Raw genomic sequence first — 19017 nt, 5'->3', positions numbered from 1 at the left:
TATCGTACTCCAGGAGAATTTGTGCACGTGCGTGTGCGATGTGGCCGGACTGTGTGGGCATGGAGGCTGTGGCCCCCACGTACGCCACAATCATTCTCTCACTCTTTCGTTCTCTGTTGTTGGCAGGAGTGTAGATGCTATTATCACTTCAAACAGAATGGATCATGGTCATAAGAGGGCTAATGGCAGAGCCGCGCTGGGAGGAGAGTGCGTAATAACATCACAGTCAATGGCTATTGACAGAAGGTGTGCGCGTGTGACTGCGACCTTGAGCACCAGCTGTGTGTATGTGCGAGTGTCAGTCATTTTGTAACTCTCCATGTGTATGTGTGCTCACGTGTTGGTGTTTATGTGTGCTTGTTCTTGTACATTTGTCCCTGAAACATGTGTTGGTCTGTATGCAGTGATGCTGCCGTGCAAACGGCTGTGATGTCTCAGCGCTGATGTCACTGATTCAAAAACACAAAAAACCCCAAAAAGAATACTTGTGCAGTGGCCGATTGGGTGAATTAATTATTTGTGACACCGACACGGATTTTGCAGCTGCAATCGGTTGCACCTTTGACAAGATTCCACCATAAAAGTAGCAGAGCAAACAGGTTTCGTTAATGTGAGGAAAAACAAGGAGAATGGTAACTTTATTTTGTAACTTTTGTTATTTATTACCACTTCCTGTGCAGCAATCCATTGAATTTTACACACTCTTGATTACAGTTAAATATGCTTATGTAATTATGAAAGAAATTTATTTGATGTGTGTGCGTCAATCACCTTGAACTCCAGCTCCATAGCGGTGACCGTCTCTCCAGGTGCGGGCTGGGTGAGTTTCTGGATGTGGGCGTAAAGGTTGCGGGCTGGCACCTCGGTGTTGCCGCAGGTAGCGGCCTCCAGTAGGGCTTCATGAATAAAGATGTACTGGTCCTCAGTCTGGACCATATAGTTCCTCTGGGCACGCATGCACGTCACATGGCCGTATATGTCTACAGATTTCTCGTGCTTCATGCGCTCCAGCATGGCATCAATCACAATGAAGCAGCCAGTCCTGCCCACGCCCGCACTGATGGAGAGAAACGGAAAAATTAATATGTTTTCCTGTTTGTACAGACGATCATCATGCGGTGGAAAGACATCATTAACACAAAAAACAAACATGCAATCAGGAGGACTGTAGAGTATAGTAAGATTCCCGGTTCTTTAATGTTCTCTCTACACTTGACAGCTGAACACTCAGCATCTTATCATCCGGGGTTAGTTGTTTTACACCTGCTAACAGTAACAAATTACTGGGGCAAATTAATATATCATTACTCTATAATAATACCATCAGCAAATTAATATCAGTGTCCACAAGAACAACATTTTATCATCTCTGTTGCAAATGATGTCCTTTACAGAGCAGATTCATAACTCCTGTTGTTACAAGTTGTTACTTCCATTAAATATATTTTAATGGTATTTCAGTTTTTAGTATGTATCTATTATTCTGTTTGATTAATGCACTACTAAAAACACAGCTTGTTTCTTCATGTTCCCACCTGCAGTGGACCACCATGGGCCCTGCATCTGGAGGATTGCAGGCTTTTACCCGCCGAAGGAAGGCCAGGATCGGTGTGGGATACTCGGGCACCCCGTGGTCTGGCCAGGCCATGAACTGGAACTGTCTCACCTCCCTCTTTTCACTGGAGCCATTCTGTGGGTGAATCAGTTTAGTCAATAAAACAGGAAGCCTAGTGGGAGATCCTGGCATGGTAAAGTGTAACTGGCTCCTTTAAAGTAAGACATTTTCATCTTTAATAAGTAAAGGTCATGCTGTTTTTTTCATGCGATTCATCATTCTTCATCGTTCACGTAAAATCTGCAGTAAAGTCTGAAAAGCACATGTGATTAACTATTTTAAGGTCTCAAGTTAACGCATAACTTTGATAGCAGTACATAGAGCGCTCTACTTTTAGGCCTGTGATCATGCTGCAAGTGTAGGTGTAGATAACGTGTATAATTTTGGAACTTAGCCCCAGCGGTTTCTCTGAAGGGGTTTCTTGGCATTGTCACCATTTCTGATTGAAACCAATTAATTGTTCCAGCCAGAGACTTGCATTTAATTAGGAATTATAATAATGTTAGAAATTATAACCAAGTGATGGAAAAAAGAAATGGAAGAGGAGAAATAAAGGACAAACCATTAGTCACATCATCACTGCACTGAAGTATACGAATCAAATTGAGAGAAAAAAGTGCTTCTTAAAAGAAGAAGAGATGAATGTTGGAAGTTACAAAAACAATTACAATAATGGAAAAATTATTCATGTATAATAGCCTTTAACTGTCTGCAGAAAAATGAGGAATTGCATTTAGACTGCAAATGAAAAAGGCTACTCTACCTTGTAGAGGGCGAAAGTACGGACGCTGTACGTTGCCAACTCTACAGTGTCCAACATGGTGACCTGGATCATCCCATAGGTCTCTGTTCCACGCGATGGCCAATACTGGTCACACTTCACCTGGCGAAGCAAAAGAGAGGGCACGCTGTCAGGAGTGAACTGCTGCGAGTATGCACCACGAGGCTAGTGAGAGGCTTGTAGGATCACACTGATTAACAAGGAGGGAACATTAAAGAGGTCAGATCAAAGGCTTTGTCCACTGTCTAATTAAAAACTGAAGACTCTGCATCAGCTCGGGTATCCGCTACAGAAAAAAAAAAAAGAGCACTGCAGAAGCAAGCTTTTGCATGAGCGTTCATGTGTGTCCACATTTGAAGCGGGCTTCAATCGAGCATAAAAAGCCCACTTTGTCTTTTACCAGCCTGTGATCATTTTCAATTAGCTAATTGTCGGGTGGTTCGCACTCCTTTGTCATGTATGCTTTTGGCGCATTTGTGCTGATCGGGTGCTGCATTGTGGAGGGAGATGTGTCTAAAAGCCTGTTCTGGCCAGCCGTGAATGGACAGCAGGTTCGGCCACCTGGCTCCATATGTGCTCCATATCTTTGGTCTCATCCACAAACTTCGCTGTGGATGAGACTAAAGATTCTCCAAACACTAGCACCGAGTGTTTGTGTATCTCTGAAATGACGACTGGCCTTCATTTTACTCCTTGTGGCTTAGCAACGTGTAGTTGTCACTACTTTAGAATAAAAAAGAAAATGTTTCTTTTCACAGCTATTCTTCACTCAGAAATAACCTTTCCTGACCAAACTGATGAATTTAATTGCTGAAGGTAACTTGGCAAAAACTGGACTTACAAAAATGCAATCACATAATCAGTCATTTGATATTTAGAAATGCTTTCATCGCCTTCAACAACTATTGAACAAAGTTTAATGGTTAAGGTGATGAATCACCTTGATACCTAAACACTCGGAATAGCCAGCCTGGTCTTGCCCAAGTGGGAAACGCTCAGGCAGAAACATGAAGGTAGTTCATTCATCCCAAGGTTATAGGGGCATAAACATGGGATGGTTAAAGATCAAGAAAGAAAGTCTGAAGCCCAATCCTAAAAACAGAGAAGGTGTCTGTCTCTGAAATTCAAACTGGGAGTGGTTCCTATTCTACTTCTGGAAACTCACAACAAGGGGTCTGCACTCAGAGTGATGTGCTCTTTTGAGATAACATAAGATATTTAAGACATGTTTATAATATCCTCTCTCTTTAATATACAGTCTGTGGTCTTCCCCTCTAGTTCCTGGCCTGTCTAAAAATGTCTTTGGAAGCACTTCATGTTCAGTATGACCCTTTCAAGGCTTTTTCCCAGTCAGTTACAGGCACGGAAACAACAACTACAGAATCAGCTTTAACGTCAGGAATCCTGGGACAAGAACTTGCTGATATTGATTTGGATAACATGAGAGGAAGAGATGTGGCACGGGTGAGCTAATCATATTGATACTGCAGTACAGAGCTGACATTTGGAAGCACTTTGGCTGTCTCAGAAAGCTGGTAAAAATTGACAAACAAAATGCACTAAAATTCACCCCCTCACATTTCACCTCCCCCGGTGACAGTTTCCATTCAGAGGCAGAGGCAGACCTCGCAGGAGAAACTCAATTGAGTGATGGGGAACTGCTTGCCGTACAAACATATGGATTAGCAGTCACCACTGTAATGAATATCTTTGTGCTGCCTGAGGTTGGGTGGCATATTCTCCTACACAAAGCACTACAGAGGGACACGAACACACACACAGGCTCCAGGTTTCACTATCATCTGCTTTTGCTTTGAACCTTGCTTTCTCACATGTCGTCGCCTGGCCTTTTGCAGCTGGCATAGACCTCTTATCTATACACACACACACACACACACACACACACGAGTAATACCACAGGTCTCATTTCGAGTCCTGACCTTTTAGGGTTTTACTAACTAGTAATGCAAGAGGAAGCAGAAATTTTTCCTGCGGCCGGATCTCATCATTATATTTGTCAAGCAGCTGCTCTGTTTGGCATGAGACGTCAGTCTAACTGGGTGGTGGGAGGTTGACTCACGCACCATATGCGCCTGAGTGCATTTGCGAGAGAGACGCAGACAAATAAAGATTGTGTATTTATATAAAAGGAGTGGACCTAAAAAACAAAATTCCCTGAAACAGTGAAGTAAATCCATGTGTCTAATTAGAAGCACAGGCATTATTTTGGGATGATTTTGCAAATGTATCAATGCATTTCTCTTCATTATCACACTGCAAACACTGTTTGTTTGATACAGTTTGGAGCCTAAGTGTTCAATATTATTCCAAAATTAAATTAGGGAATCTAATCAGTTTAGCTGACTGTTGGCTGTCTGATACCGTTTTGGAAAAAGCCATTTAAAAGTTGTCACATACATGCCGCTAATCATGATTAAACTAAATGTTTAATCTTCTGTATAGAGAAAGACTGCTTTGATTTGGATGCACCACGTGTATCACAATATGTTTACAAAGTATTACTGCACAGCTCTTTGTGAGCGTTAAGCTATAAGCTATACTGAAAATAGAAGTTTGTGGAAGGTTCATGCAAAGTAAAAATGATTTTGGAGGGGCTAACACTGCACCGAGACACCACCTCCTGGTTCGGAAATGAAACTACACCCCTAAAGCTTCGTCCACCACTCTTGTGATGTCACACACAAAAAAATAAAAAAAATCCAATGTAGTCTGATATGATTTGGAAAAATACTTCCACCCCCAGCTGGTTGAAGGCGGGTTTGGTTCTTTGTGTCTCTCTCCATGGTGTTGGCAAACCAGCGGATTTCAAAATGTGTGTAGGAGGTGGGGATTGGCTCCGAGGCCTATTCATTTTTCTTTAGGTTCCTCGTGTCGTGGTGTTTCAGTTCTTTATATCCTTATGTATATGCACAGCCACCACTCTGGGCTCAAAGAAGGAGAGCCTGTTTATCTGTCACAGGGCTCTGAAATTGCCACTCAGACGCACTAAATATACCAAGAGGCGTTTGTGAATACAAGTATGTCCTCCCCATCAAGTGAATGTGCAATAAAACTCATCTAATCAAGCTGAATATATTCTCCGAGGAACAAATAAATGAGTTCTGTTCTGAGAAGACATATTGTGCTCACAATTTGCCTAAATGATTGATTGCACTGATAGCTTAAAATTAAAACAGATGATATGTTGTGAAGGATAGCAAGTAATTTAAAGCTTGACAAAACAATTGCGAAGAATCAGTATAGATGAACTCAGCTTCAGGTAATGATCTTCTCCCCCAAAACAGTTGAGTCTGGGATTTTGGAAACAAACTCTTATTTATACTTCTTCTCTTCTCCCGTTCTTCATCTGGAGACTGTCTTTTATTAGGGTACTGTATGCATACACTAATAAAACAGCACATACTGGCAGGGCTCCATGCTGATATTTTCTTCCCCCTCCAAGGAATTCATGAGCATGATTTTGTGATGGTAATTAAATAAACCCAGTCCAATTTTGAATCTCAAGTTGTCTGGTGCTCTTTCTCTTTTTTTTCTCCACTTCTTTTATTAGCATAGATTTATTTTAGGAGCCCACAACTGTTGTTAGATGACAATCCTTTTTCATTCCAACTTCAGAAATTTCATTATAGTGCTGTGGCTTTCGTGGTATTACTATATGTATGGAACCTTGATAAGGAAGTGCCAAAAATAAATACGCAGAAATCGAGTATTGAACAATTTTTAAATAATCAAAGAGTTTGCATTATCAGATTTGAATATATAAGCAGTGCACATGCATCACTTTCACGTGGGACCGTTCAATAGCAGGATTGCAAAGTTAGACGCACAGTTGCCAGGATAACTTCATCGTAAGTGACAAGCAAACAACAGGAGGGGAAATCGGAAACGGTACGAAGGTTTGTGCTGTTACCTCACAAACATATTTAGACAGAGTTCACGCAGAAGTTTTTTAGAGATTGCCGAAGACTGCGGAGAAGAGCAGCAACATGAAGCGATACTGTCCGCAGACAAGCAAAATATCCTTTGAAGTCCTTGTGACTTTGATCAGGCTGACAAATCCAGCTTTAAAGCAGGACTGGGTGTCTATATGCCTTCAGGCTTTGTTGGGTGTAAAGTTCCTCAGTGTGAAGCTACATAAATATATATACACAGGCCATTTGTGTATCAGAAAACTCCATTTCTGTCCACTTTTTGACTTCCAAACGCCAGCTGATGGTTGGGTTTGTTTGCAGCATTGTCAGCCTCGGTGGCTTTAAGTTCTATACAAGAGTCCTTCGTTTTGCTCTCCTCTCTGCACCAATAACAGCTACTGGTTTGTTGATTTGTCACTCAACAGTGAACAAAAAAGATAAACAATAATATTAAACAAAATATTTTACAACTAACATATTAACAAGCATTAAACATTATGTACCACTTAAAATTCATTATTATCATTGCAATTAATAATTTATTATAATCACTTTTATGGGGTTCATTATTAATAAATTAAATTAAATCAATGCATGATTAATGCTTTGTGCAGGAATTGTTGAGGAATGAAGTTGCACATTACAATATTTTTAAGGCTTCTCCTTACCCTTGACTTTTCCTCCAGTCTGGTCATCATGACAATGGTGCTGGATCTCTGCTCCCACACCATCCTCCAGAAATCACTCAGTGTCTCTGGCAGAGGTCCCTGAGTAGCAATGTAGGCATTCTGCTTCCTGTAGCCGTCGATGTAATTGGCATTAATGTAGTCACTTCCTGGAACGGCTGCAAAAAAGACAAACAGTGTGCATAAAACTCCTATTAGACAGTACAGTAACTATTATAATATTTCACTGTTCATTTATGGATATTTTCCCTTTGTACACTGCCAGAAGTCAAAGACAACCTGTCAGTCAATCACCTAGATTACACAGGTCTTTATGATTTACATGCTTAAATCAATACGGAACAAAAAAAGATACTTATGTGTGCAAAATTTTCATCTTTTAAACCTGCACCTGCAGGCGTACAACATGTCCTTGGAAGTTTTGAAGGAGGCCTCAATCGATGGCGGTGTCAGTCAATAGCTATCTGAGGGGTTAAGTGGTTACGTGAGCTCTTACCATCAACGGAGGTGAGCACCACTCTGGAGTGGTCATAGGCGATTACGTTTGCATAGCGGTTCTTTGGCTTGTTTACTTCCATGTTTGAGTTTTCCCAGGTAAACTGCTGGCCTGGATCAATGGACTGTGAGACAGGACAGAGGAAGGAGGGAACAACAAAATGAATAAATGAAGTACGAATGATTATGAGAGAATGAACAGAGAGCCACCGAGCAAAACGAGAAGCTGTGCTGTGGATACCAGCTTACAAAGTGAATCCCTGATGCTTGCTGCTCTGCAGCTGCTTTTTGTGGATTAACAGTTTGGTTATCTGCGTGACATTTGCTGTCTTATGCTAATGAAGTACAAATATAAAGGGTCTCAATTTTTCATAGGCAGAGTGTAGAAAGGCTTTAGTTTTAGTTGAGAAGTTAGAAAGGTTTTAAGTTTGCAGTCCACAATTTGACAATTCCACTGAATTACCTTATCCTGGGAGGTCATCTGCACAATTTGGTGCAGTGTCCACAACTGTTTGTTCTTGTCTCTATCGTATCTTCCTGGCTTGTGTTTTTGTCCTCTCTCTTTCTGACCCTCTTACGTCATTTGTCTCTTGGGCTAACACGACAGCAGGCTGCATATATATCGATCCGGGGAGATATGTGATGGCCTCTTATCCCTTGCTAGATAATGTCACAGAATCTCTTGTTATGCCATATCGATCCCCCACAGCTCACGCCGGAACCATGTCCAGTAATTCCCCGGGCCTCGTGCCTCACAAATCCAGCAGGAGTTAAAATGACACATTCAAAATTAATTCTCTAACTTAATGCAACTTCAGTAATTTAACTCATTCACTGCCATTGACGTCTATAGACGTCAATTACGTTTTTCAATGGGAGGGGCTAGAATACAACCTCGGGCAGCTTGTCAGTGAACATCAGACTGCTTGAAATGTATTTTTCACAAAAAGCTCGTTTTCTCCCTTTTTGTGGTCAAAACAGGCATTTTTGGTGGAACCCACCTCTCTTCTACAGCTGATTACTAAAGAATGGAAAATGGTAGAAACAAGCTTTTTTTTTTTGGATGGAAGAAGAGAGTCTGTTCTTCATTTTGGTAGGTTCAGCGTTTATATGATCATAACACACAGTTTTCTGTGGCTCTTCAAAAATGAGTAAAAATGCTCAAAAACCCTGGCAGTGAATGAGTTAATTATTACAGGTCATTTTACGTCAAAATGTTACAGCACAGCTTTCATGTAAAAATACTCGGATAATGGACAAAATCTATGGTGCAAGGTGAAGCCTCGAGAGGAGGAAAATAAAGATCCTGGGCCATTAAATGTTTCTGCAAAAAGTCCTTATACGAACAAAGCAGGTGTAGTTCTCCTTATTTGTAAATCAAACGTACAGCAAATTGCCATTCAGCTGCTTTCTTACAAACACAATGAACTGATAGCGTTCCTAAAGTGGCACCTACATTAGTATAAATGTGGCTTAAAATTGAAATTTAAGCTATTCTGCACTTTTGTTTCTGAACAGGACATAAAAATGTAAAATGCTCATATGCAACTACAGCTCCAATTTGCTCTGCGGTGAGAGTCACAGGGGCACAAGCCTATTGCTGCTGATGAGCTCAGCACTGCCAATTTTTCTGTCCGTGGCCGTCAGTGTGAAGAGAAAAATTTTATTTGCAGTCAAAACATGTCATATCGATTTGAGAGCTCAGTGAACACAGCAGGCACACTAGGCTGATGACAACTAGCAAACAAGTTAGAGGTAGAAGTGGCAGAAAGAGGTGAGAGGCAAATGCCCAAGGTACTCTCAATGACACAGTGGAAATATTTTAAAATAAACATAATGATATTGCTATGACGACGGCTGCATGATATTGCTTCCTGCGATAAAAAGACTGTCAGGGGAGCTGCAGCATGCCTGATTGACAAATTCTGCTCATTACCCAGTGTGCTCATTGCTCAGTGTGATGAGAGGAAGTGGCAAAGCCACTAGATATTCTGAGCCTTGGGGTAAGACGCAACGGGAGCAGCCGGCGAACGTGACTGTGACAAAGCGCCATGAGCTCTGCCACAGCGCCATGGCTGGCACAGAGATGGATGGCCATCTGCCGGGCGATGGAGGGGGTCTTCCCTGGCTTGGAATGACTGGTGCAGGAAGGGAATGGTGCTGGGCTGGTTGCCTGCAGTCATACAAGCCACTTCTCTGGCTTGATTCGTTTACACTAACTCAACAGGCCGGCAGGGTGATGTTGTAGAGAGGCACTGAGCAACACAAGGAAGAACTTAATTGAGAGCAGATTTTTACCAAGGCCTAATTATCTCCCCGGTTAGTTGTTAATTTCACAGCGAGTCAGAAAATGTCCTTTAGAAACATATTCTGTACGTTATAAAATGAAAAACTTTGCAGACAAATGTATGCATAATTTGTCGTGCACTGTTAACGGCTACTTCTCAGAGATATTTGATGTTTCAGTGAACAAAATGTCCATTTATCCATTTTTTAACTATTATCTAACTTAGGATCGTGGCTGGTTTGAGTCCATCCCAGCTGTCATTGGGTGAAAGGCAGGCTACATCCTGCAGAGGTCGGCGGCCTATCAAAACATTTCTCAGTAAAGCAGGTCCTGTAAACTAGAACCTGCAAAATTCCAACACACATTTTCAGCTCCAACGTGTTGCAGCAAAACACTAACGCTTTCTAAAGAAAGGATTAATCACACAGCTGCTGTGTTAGTTTTAGCTGGGAGTATTCCAAAAAATGAAAACTGAATAAACAAGGCCTCTATCATTCATAAGGCAAAGTACACAAACACTACATTTTCAAGGAAGAATTTTTATAATTGTATTTATCTAGCTTGCTTTGTGGGTCAGCAAGTGTGTTAGAACAGTTATATAAAGCTATCAAATTGATGTCATTTTCCCCGTAATCACTGGACGGGGCAGATAGCCGATCAGCTCAAATAAAATGTTTGCTATAGTTTGGGCTTATGATGTTGCGTGGGAAATGGTTATGAGGTTGGCAAAATTACTCTGCTGTTTCTCTCGGGGTGCAAAATTGCACAGAATAACATCTTGATGTACGGTCAGGAACAAACTGAAAGAGGCGAGAACATGACCTTCTAAATCGATGTAAAACAATCAGTCCAAAAAAAAAAAAAAAAGACTTGTTGGACCCATTGATGGAATAAAGCTAATTAAAGAAAACACATCAAACAAATCAGCAAATAAATAAAAGATGGCTCTTGTTTTTTCTGCATTCAAGGATGCCTCTCCACTTCATCTGGCCTTGCTCAGTACCCAGACGAACAATGTGCCACTTTAAATGCAAATTTGCTTTTGTTTTTGTGAGGAAGAACACTAGACTAGAGATAATCTCTCACCGAGGCTGCCTGTAAAATAACATTCCTCAGGAAAACATCAACACGCACACAGATTGCTTAAGCAACTTGCCACCTACTAGTTTTGTGAAAAGGCATCTCACGGCATTTAATGTAAGTGTTGCTTTCCTAGTGAGATTGGTAATAGAGTTGTAAAAATGACTGAGGAATGTCCGCGTAAGAAGGCTTCCATAATCTATTAGAATACATGCATATGGGATCAAAGAGAAAAACTTCCCCCCAGATATCATAACAAAGAAACACATTTTCACGCTTGAAGGAGTGAAAATGTCTGATACAGCGTTAGTGCGCTGCTCTTACCTCGTACTCCTGGGAAAAGCGGAGGCCGTCATTGGCCTTGAGTCGCTCTATGTGGTCAGCCAGGTCAGCGACGGGAATGGGGGGGTGCTCCCTCATTCCTGGGAGAGGAAAAATAGGGGGGCGGAGAAAAGAGTGAGACCTGGCTGTTTTTGCGTCAAACACGAACACTGAGTTGCACAAACATTGGTAGGACCACAGGGTGAGTGAGGCTGCCGGTGGGACCATGGGGTGGCTGTGTAACAGTGAGGAGTGTGCACTTTGTTCAACAATGCATGAGGCGAGGGAGAGAAAAGAGAAAGAGAGAAAGAGAGAGAGAGAGTGCACAAGTTGAAACAGGCTTGTGACATTTGGTGACATTTGGTGATATCGTCATGCTAAGTGAGTAGGACAGAGGTGGGGCTGATACGGAGATGCACATGAGTGACTGGGTGAGCATGCTCCTTGAAGGAAGCAGGAGACAGACATCTCTCTGACTCCACAAAGCTCAATTGGTGGCAGAGGTGGGCCCAGAGCAAGAACCCGCAAGTCTCTACAAATCAGTCACACTGTCACTTCCTACTGAGGAAAAAAACTGACTGGTCACCAGCCAAAACTCATTTCTTTGAAAATCCTTTTCCCTACAATAGACTATCTTTCGGCCCAGCCTGGAGCGCTCGGGCTGGATTAATTTCAAACAACCCCCCTGCCGCTCTCTAGATTTCTCATCGCTGGGTTATTGGATGATTTATTGCTAATCTACCGACACAAATTCCCCCTGTGCCTCTGAACTTGGCAGGGCTATGTACTTAAAGGGATTGCTGGGAACTTGGCTCATGTGTTAAAAGTTAACTGTATGTAATGCATGAAGACACTTTAAAGTTATACACAGAGCATCATTAACCTTACACACAGCCTTGAAGTCACACAGATCAGACGCTTTAAAAATGCAGATATATTAACATTAGTGCCTTTGGCTGAGCACATCTATAAGGTCATGGGTCATGCTTTCAGATGAGAGACCGCTCCAGCCCTAATAATGCTCTAACGTTAATGGTTAATGGCTAGTAACTATGGCCGCTGTACACGATGAGACCTGGCCAATTACCCAAATTGAATTCTATCACACAGAGGATCCTATGAACACATTAACATCGGTGTACATGTGTTTGTGCATTTTCACCAAGGTTTTTTTTTTCTACAGCAGTGTTGTTGGTTAAATGGAGAGTGAAGCCATAGATAACAAGGCTAATGTAGAGCATGTGTAACTGTCCGCACTGCTCAACTACCCATGAAACCATCTAATCCACTGCTTCTATCATAAAGGTGTTGTGGGAAGTTCACAACCAAAAGAGGACATTGCAGCATCCTTGGAATGCCAGAAGCTGTAAGCTTGTAGGCTCATGATGTCTGTCAGGATTGCAACGCGGGAATGGGTTTCGGGAGAGAGGGAAGAAAGACTGCATGTGTGGGAAATACACAGTAGGTGAGAAAGCAGACTAACTTGGAGTGTTGGGGCAGCGATGAGAGCTGGGACCTGTGGAGAGAGGAGAGTGAAGGAGGAAGGAAGAAGAACACTCAATCAATGGAGGTGGCTCAAGACCAGACTAGGGCCAAACAGTATCTGCAAATAACCTTTCAAGCTAGCTGGAGTGTGCAGCAAGTGCTGTTTGCCCTCTTGGGACAATTCAAGTAGTGCAGTTTACACTGTTAAACAAAAGTGCATACAAAGCTTGACTTTAAAGTACTCTCCTGTGGCAGGATGTGTAAACTCAGTGCACTGCATCACAGAGTAAAGGCAACTAGATGTTTCAGCTTAAGTGTCAAGAGGAAATGTTGACATCTGGTTGGTGAAAACTTTACTTGAAGGTAAAGGTTTTGCTAAAATCCCTTTCTGTACGTGAATCATTTGCATGCACAGGTACCCACCCAGTCAATCGGGAAGCCAAGCAACTGTGATGAACAACTTGACAGAGTGGGTAATAATTAGACTTTTTCAGTTAAACTGAGGGCTGGTTTAAATTCCTAATAAGAGTGGTCTTTGCTTCATTAAACATCTTTTTTTTTCTTTAATGAAGTTACCACATTCCCCACATAAACAAGTGATTTCCTATTACTTCGGCAAACTGTCTCCAAGTGGTACTTGATGCTATATTTAAAGTGTTAGCAACAAATGACCTTAAGTAAATATTTGCAAATACCATCTGATCCACGTCTGTCAAGGATAAATCAGGTCAGTTACTCAGAGAACCACACGACTGCTGCTGGAGTGCCAAAAAACGCACAGCCGAAAGCCTGTTGAACAAACCAACATGCCGGAGACGTGAGCTGCAATCGGCCGGACCGTTTCGACAACAATCAGTATCAGAGCAGGAATGTTCACCTGCTGGGGGCGAATCAAAGAGAGAAAAGAGCGACAGGACAGAGGAATGGGCCGTTCAATATTCTCTCAGCTCAGGCTTGGAGTCTTCTATGATTTCACAAGCTAGACACAGCCTTGGTAATTTTTGATAATCACCACTCTTGAAGCAAAACAGCGAGGTGGAAAAGGAGAAAAAGGAGATATTGTTGACGTAAAGGGAGAGAGAAAAGGGGGGGTGTAAGGGGAGAAAAAGAAAGAGATTACCCTGCAGGGGGAAATGGAAGACAAAAGACGAAAGAGGTGGAGTGGGAGGATGGGAGAACAGGGCTCTTTCAGAGCGACAGCACTGCTTAATTCCTCTGCAGGGGTTCATAGGGGCTCTGTGTGTGCGTGCGTGCGAGGGAGTGTATGGCAAATGGGATCTTTAATAACCCGTGAGAAGAGATACACACGCGCTCACACAATCACACACACACACAGGAAAAACACACAGAAACGTGCGCGTGCACTGAGGTTGACATTTTGTCTCAGCTCCATTGTTCCCTCCGCCTGGCTCACCTTGACATCAGAGGCAGCAGGACTCATTATCAGCTGGGGGGAATGAAAGGAGCTCATGGAGGAAGGAGGAGCAAGAGACCAGAGGAGGAGGAGGAAGAAGATCAGGGGGAAAAGGAAGAAGGAGGATGCCGAGGCGGGCACCCTTACACGACGCACACACAGACTTCAGCAGCGTGTGCGGCTGGAATTTGAATTCACTCAGCCTGACTTCACTGATACCGTCACCTGGGTATGACGCGATCACAGTTTGTTGATTTCTGCTTGCTGCCCTTTTTTTAAAGAATTGGTGAAATTTTCTTCCTGACAACAAATCAAATAAGCCGTACGTGTGAATGTCATAAAGTAACACATGCTACAAAACACTAATAAAGAAGAGATCCATCAAAGGAATGAGTAAGGAAGGCATTCAGCTTCAGGGAAGGCTGTGCAGATTCGAGTTGGGGGGGGGGAAAAAAGCAATATCTACTATTTTTCAAAAAATCTTGAAAATAAAAGACATTAAAGAATACTATTAAAGATATGAGTGACCTTTATATATTCTTTCAGCACTGAAGATAAAATCTGTTTTTGAGTTAACGACTGATGAATTTTAGGAGCGCTTTCATTTTGGAAATGACGCTCTTTCAAATCCCTAGTCAAAAAGCAGAATATCCTTTTTTCTTCATTTTGATATTAAAAAACTGAATTCTTTTCCTGCAAAGCACTGATTAAAAAATAAAACACACATGTACAAGTTTCTAGGTTTACCCTTAAACAGACCCATGAGAAGAAGTTGAGGCTGATGCCTTTTTCCCGTCTTATCAAAGTTACATCGACTTGTAAACATCAACCCTCAAGCTTTAAATTACAAAGAGAGCTTCGAATGCTTTATTAAAGCAGAACTCTGTAAGCTTGCAACTGTCTTAATAACACGGATAACTGTGTCACTACTGTCTTAAACCAGAAAGTTCAGAAAGTTCAGAGCGGAAAGCAGAGAAAAGTTTACATAAACTCTTTGTTGTTCCTTGTGTAGCTGTTTGTTACCTGGGGTCTGGTAGTTGAGTCTTCTCATCTCTACAGGGTCGGAAGAGTTGCCCAGCAGGGAGTCTTTCACCCCACCCGAGTGCTCGTCTTTAGGTAAGGGTGATGCACGCTTCCTGTGGTGGTAGAAGCAGACAGTAAGGGCATTTCAAGCTGAGCTCTAAGCTCAAAGTTAGCCGTACGCTGAATAAAAGCATACAGGCTGTATGCAGAAAGATTCAAAATTACATCAGTGATTCCTCTATTCAGAACAAAAACAAATAAAAAATGCACACATTTTCATGCTGTTTCACACTTGATGAGGTTAATGACATAGTTGATGGTTTTCAAAGCTACTTTTGAGGACCACCAATTCAAGAGATAGTATGCATCATCCTCATTAGTTTGAAAAAACTGGAGTTTAATGTGTTTGAAGAAACACCGTAATTTTCCTGGAGTGGGCTAGGTTTGGCTTGTTTGCGGCTGGATAGGTGACAGCTGCAGTGTGGGAATGTGTACATGACTGCCTGTTTGTGTGTAGTAAAGACAGAAATGTGTGCTTTCCGCTGCTGTTTGTGTGCGCGAGTGCTAACAACACATTGTGTTTACTGGCTTCCAGATTGAGAGGAAAACAGGCGGAAGCTGTAATTAGCTCATCAGCTGGGTGGCACAACACAGGGTAATTAGACCAGTTCTGCAGCACCTGTGCTGCTGGGCCCGGCCTAGCTGAGTCTAGCATAGCACAGAACAGAGCAGCACAGCTCGGACTGGCTCAGCTCAGTCGACCGTGAAAAGGAAAAGAAAGCATGTTTTCAGATAGCCGGCATCTGTTGACATACACACACAAACAGGCACACAGATGTACGCTTTCCCATCTCTCCAACTTTTACAAGTACAAACACACAGAGACACTCATACAGATACAGCTGCACACTCACAAGCCTTCTGACTGCAAATGGAAATGGGCGGAAGGAAGCATCAGGGTGCCCTGTGGAAATTTCACATCTCATTGCACTCCATTTGCAAGTGGCGAGCGTGGGTTTTAGGAAAGAGCAGGGCCTTCTGTTGAAGCCCAGCGTGGTGAGAATACACAAAGCTGCTGGTGCACACACAGCCTTAACCCGGTCCACCTCAGCCACTGGGGCTGGGGGCCTCTCTGCCACCTGTTATCTTATGCTGCAGAGGCTTAAGTTAATGCTAGCTGCATGACGGTTAATCTATGACAAGCATCACTTCCTCTCCAGCCGAGAGCTGAGCCAGACCGTATCTGGTTTTCCCAGAGTTTGCTCTTAGGCTCGGCTAGACTGAGGGAGGGGATGAGAGAGATCTGTCCTCTGCACACCTCATCCATACCTCTGACCCACTCAGATGCCAATCAGTGCTACATGACACTTTAGTGCTGTCCTAAAGTAAATGTGGCTCATCTTGGGCTCAAAGTGATGGTTAAAATGTGAGAATGTAAAGTAGACGCACATGCACACTGTGAGAACATGAGTGTGTTTGCAGTACAGGGTGTGCTTAATGAGGCTAGAACAGGCCCCTTTGTTGCGACTCCTGCCAAGGGGAAGCAGGAAAAGGAGGGGAAAAAAGGCTAAAAGTAGAGGAATGGGTCTCAGTGGAAAATGTCAGCTTAAAAGATGGGAACATTTCTTTTTCAGCAGTTTCTCTGTCTGGCATTTACTTCACAATGGCCCATTCAGCAGCAGGTGATGCCTTGGCATATTCAGATGGGGCCAGTCTTGAAGGGGCACGCTGACACTGGCTGGATAATGAAACGCAGCACGGAGACAAACCACAGCAGACAGAACGATCTGTGGGAGGAACGCTGGGACTAGATGTGAAACATGCACCGGTACACGGACATGACCCTGGAGCTCCTCTGACCTCAGTTACCCAGGGCTGCAGAGTCTGCTCTTTCTCATGTATTGTACAATTTCTTAAAGTCGAACACATCAGACACAAAGATGATTCCTGAGATTCCTTTGAGATGATGCTTTTGGTGTGCAATGTCAATTAGAGATGAGAGACAGCCAACTCTGCAACCCCATAGAGATGATTAATACCACCAATTTCACAACACGGATGAAAACGACTTGGGCAGTGGGAGATGAAATTGTGATGGATGTTTCAGGGAAAGTACCCACCTTTCCTGTTTGCTGCATTCACAAAGGCAAGAAAGAAGTCGGGGTGTTAATGTGTAATAGTTATGCAGAAGTATTTTTTAACACATATCTTGATCTAACTGGACTGTTTTCCAAAGACTAAAAAAAAGCCAAATATTGAAAGCAAATGATTTTTAAAAAGTTATCGTAAAAAAAAATCTCTCGAGCCTTTTGAGAATAATCATGGCTTTGTTTGCTGCTAGTGTTGGTCTTGGCGACTCTGCAGGTAGCAATAACAACCAGAGCTACAGTGTGATTATTCCTCTGCACATTTACTGCCAGTCCGCAGTGAAAAGGGCACGCAGCCACCTCCCCACAGTCCCTCCTGTCAATCTGTGTCTACATGAAGAAAGGGCTTCCAGACAGAGGACGTGCTACTCAGCAGTGAGCTGTCTCAAGGCCTATTATTAACCAGTCCCTTTCTAAGTCTGCCGGAGACAGCAGCCACATAGCAAGGCTGCAAGGCTGAGGATGGCAGGTGAGGCACGTATGATGTGAAATTAAGATCTTGTAATGGATCCATCAGGACAAGATAGTAGGTAGGACTTAATCATGAAGAAGTGAAGTGAGGGGAAAGAGTCCTGCAGCCAGTGCAATATTCTTTAAAATTAATGATGTACAAATAACTGTGCATGACTACCATGCTTGAAGAAAGGCTGGTTTTATAGAGCTGCATGAGTTACTTTTTGGTTATTTGGGAAAAAAAGGTTAATTGTTAATTATAGCTCCATTATTTTGTTATTGAAAATCTATAATTGAAAGTCATGTCTGACAGGACAAAAGTCAAAGATGTTCAAAGTGCAAATATTCATTAGAATATAGCTGGAAGTCTTCACAGCTTATAAGCAGAACTGAGCAAATGTTTGGCATTTTTGTTTAATAAATCACTTAAAATCATTAATTCTAATCGACTAGTCGTTTTAACATTAGCCATTAAAGTTTCTCCAAAGCACCTCGTTGGTCTGTACATAGTCATGGTGTGCTGCACAGAGGCACCCGAAGTGCTTTAAAGAGATATTGACTAAGCGTTTACTTGAGCCCTCTGTTGCACCCTTCTGTTTCTTATTTCAAATGACCAATGGTGTTGGCAAAAACACATTCCTCACTCCTAACTAAGAGATTTTGACAGCCAAGCTGTGCTTTTTATTAGGGAGGCAATGTCAGTTGCCATTTCTGCTGAGACTTCACATAGTACTGCTGAAAATAGCCAGCTGGGCCAAAATATTTTGTATGAAAAAAAACAAATCAACGTGTCTTTGGCTCTCCTCTCATTACCGTGTATATTATGCAAAGGAAAGTGGATGTTATAGTTTGGTGTGCGAGGAGCCTGGTGCAAGTGGCAGGAAGAAGCACGTCTCATTACCATTCCTGATGCAACCATAAGAAACCTACAATCACAAGTGTCACCGCATTTCAACCTCAACCAACTAATAATCAGAAGCATGGCTTCTTACTTCTTAAAGATGAGGATGGCGATGACGATGCTGATGATGAGCAGCACAGCCAGCACTGGGCCCATGACCCACAGCATTTCAGACTGCTCCATCCCTTGAGCCATACTTGAAGTGACCTCGATTGGATCTGAGTAGGGACTAGCTGAATATGTCATCTGTAAGGAAACAGAAAAGAGAGTACAGGTACATCAGAGAGGCACTTCAGACTTTTTAGTATGTATGCAAGGTCTCCCTTCTCATTTAAGTGTAATCTGGATTCCCTAGGGTGTTTAAAACTGCCTAAAGTTAAAAAAAAGAAGCTCAAAC

The 19017-nt window shown here is 42.5% G+C and overlaps 1 protein-coding gene across 23 annotated transcripts in view; it reads right to left on the bottom strand.

Moving 5' to 3' along the window:
- The window catches only part of LOC113009894 (receptor-type tyrosine-protein phosphatase F), a 163044-nt gene that overhangs the window by 8679 nt on the left and 135348 nt on the right, over window positions 1–19017 (bottom strand). For 15 of the 23 annotated variants that reach the window (XM_026148492.2, XM_080293122.1, XM_080293119.1 and 12 more), the window contains 9 exons: window positions 18712–18866; window positions 15120–15232; window positions 12681–12713; window positions 11201–11298; window positions 7511–7634; window positions 6997–7172; window positions 2379–2498; window positions 1536–1690; window positions 772–1057 (listed from right to left, as the gene is read on the bottom strand). In XM_026148492.2, the coding sequence (XP_026004277.1) occupies window positions 772–1057; window positions 1536–1690; window positions 2379–2498; window positions 6997–7172; window positions 7511–7634; window positions 11201–11298; window positions 12681–12713; window positions 15120–15232; window positions 18712–18866 (1260 nt within the window). The remainder of the gene's footprint in view (window positions 1–771; window positions 1058–1535; window positions 1691–2378; window positions 2499–6996; window positions 7173–7510; window positions 7635–11200; window positions 11299–12680; window positions 12714–15119; window positions 15233–18711; window positions 18867–19017) is intronic. The other 8 variants (XM_080293126.1, XM_080293136.1, XM_080293129.1 and 5 more) reach the window with 1 other exon arrangement.

The sequence above is a fragment of the Astatotilapia calliptera genome, chromosome 18 (assembly GCF_964374335.1).
Source record: "Astatotilapia calliptera chromosome 18, fAstCal68.1, whole genome shotgun sequence".
In the NCBI taxonomy this organism is placed as follows: domain Eukaryota; kingdom Metazoa; phylum Chordata; class Actinopteri; order Cichliformes; family Cichlidae; genus Astatotilapia; species Astatotilapia calliptera.
Note: the sequence above shows the minus strand (reverse complement) of the source record. Positions and strands in the feature narration are given on the sequence as shown.